This window comes from Perkinsus marinus (genome assembly GCF_000006405.1).
Source record: "Perkinsus marinus ATCC 50983 genomic scaffold scf_1104296940536, whole genome shotgun sequence".
In the NCBI taxonomy this organism is placed as follows: domain Eukaryota; phylum Perkinsozoa; order Perkinsida; family Perkinsidae; genus Perkinsus; species Perkinsus marinus.
In genome coordinates this window covers 1-1,665 of record NW_003212843.1, presented here as the reverse complement: position 1 = coordinate 1,665, position 1,665 = coordinate 1, and the positions used below count along the sequence as shown (strand labels likewise).

The 1,665-nt window shown below is 51.5% G+C and overlaps 1 protein-coding gene across 1 annotated transcript; it reads right to left on the bottom strand.

The window, feature by feature from the left end:
- Positions 1-938: 938 nt before the first annotated feature.
- Pmar_PMAR028568 (conserved hypothetical protein) lies at positions 939-1,644 on the bottom strand (the record flags this gene model as incomplete). The annotated part of the gene is made up of 5 exons (XM_002782038.1): positions 939-1,096; positions 1,145-1,237; positions 1,281-1,378; positions 1,427-1,560; positions 1,607-1,644. Coding segments are annotated over 5 exons (474 nt in total), but the record flags the coding sequence as incomplete, so codon positions are not given.
- Positions 1,645-1,665: the final 21 nt, after the last annotated feature.

Genomic DNA, 1,665 nt, shown 5'->3' with positions numbered 1-1,665 from the left:
CTCAGAAGATACAAACATCTCGCATTTTCGACAGCCATACTGGGGAGGCAGAGTTCACTGAGAGGAGGAGTAGACGGATATCCGCCAACTACACCAATGGCGTTCTTGGGAGTAGTCGAGGTATGGCCAGCGCTCTTGGTGGCCGGACAGGCGGCAGTGGCATCTCAGTGCGTCCACCATCGGTAGAACGAAGGATAGGCAAACGTATCGTCAAGCGAGCGCCACCTTCAGGACGTGGACAAGTCAGGGTGGTTCAACCGATCGTGCCTTTGCGAAGTAGGGACATGATGGAACGCAGTCGACGCGCCAACACCCCGCGTGTTATTGGGGGCGCCCCTAAGCGGGAATCCTGGACTTGGTCGATGAAGCCCCCCTCCTATAGTAGGCCTACTTCGAGTACTCAAGGCAATATGGCAGGTGGATAGACTAACGCCTGTATGACTACTCCCCTCTGCATACGCTGCTCTGATGTGTTGTTCGATATCGTAGTCTCGCGTTTGATGTGAGTGGGACGCTCCAATGGCCAATCATCGTTATCCTTGTCAATGCAAAGCACTGAAGTTGCTACTCACTTATTCACCTGACTTGATAAGGTGTATTGTCTCTTGGACGATGTCGTGGCAACGTTTAGAGCACCCGTATTTCGCGCTAGTTGCAGCTATAGTTGCCCAGGAGTAGATAAATGCTGCAAACATTGATTGATGGAAACCCAGGTTTCCCAAGTCTGCAGTTATCAAATGTGACCACGGGATGCGTCGAGTGGGATGTCAGTTCAGCACAATCACGCTGTACTTGTCATTCCAATGCTTCACTGCACCACACGTGCTGCTCTCCTCGGACGTTGGAGGAGTCGGTCAGGAGTTCCAGCAATAGATCACGTCGTTTGGCCCTTGCTACTATCTATCCGCCCACACTTATCAACGTAAGAGAACATCAGTGAATAATACAGAAACGTAGTGTAGCACACAAGGGCCATGGTTACCATCAGGCAATGTGAGCGGGCAGGAGCTGCCGTTCTAACCTCAGGTTGATATTGTGATCTGTTGGGGGGTCTCGAACAAAGAAGACATGATGCGGCCACAACTTCTTCATCCACCTGAGTTGACCCCACATCACCTTCCACACCGCATGCGGCTTGCCTTACACATGGTCTCTACGGTGCAGCAGACGATAGCTGGTGGCAGTCAAGCGCTGTGGACGAGTTCGCTTCCTCGCCCGATCACAATTCAAATTGGCACTAATAGGCCAAAATGTTCCTCCATGACAACCAACAGCCTCACCGTCGGAACATCCATCCAAACCTGGTCAGCAAGAAACGCTGTGTAGCACCGCTGTACGCATGTCGTCTACGATCCTTCATGTTCTGCTTCTGTTTTATCTATAAGACCCTATACATGACTCTCTCCATCTGCCAATATGGTCCTACATGGACAGCGAGGGCGTAAAGTTGCAGCCTCCTCCATTCGAGCAGTCGAGTTGGACTATACCATCCATTGGCCACATTGTGATGAGAATATCGTCTCTGCTCCCCCATCATCACATACGTTAGTCGTGGTTGACCTATCGATCACCATTCAAATTCCAACCTAGCTGCCCGTAACCTCACCAAACCAACCCAGGCCCCGCCTAGTACAGCCAGCGAGAGCTCCTTGTGTAAGTCGTGTA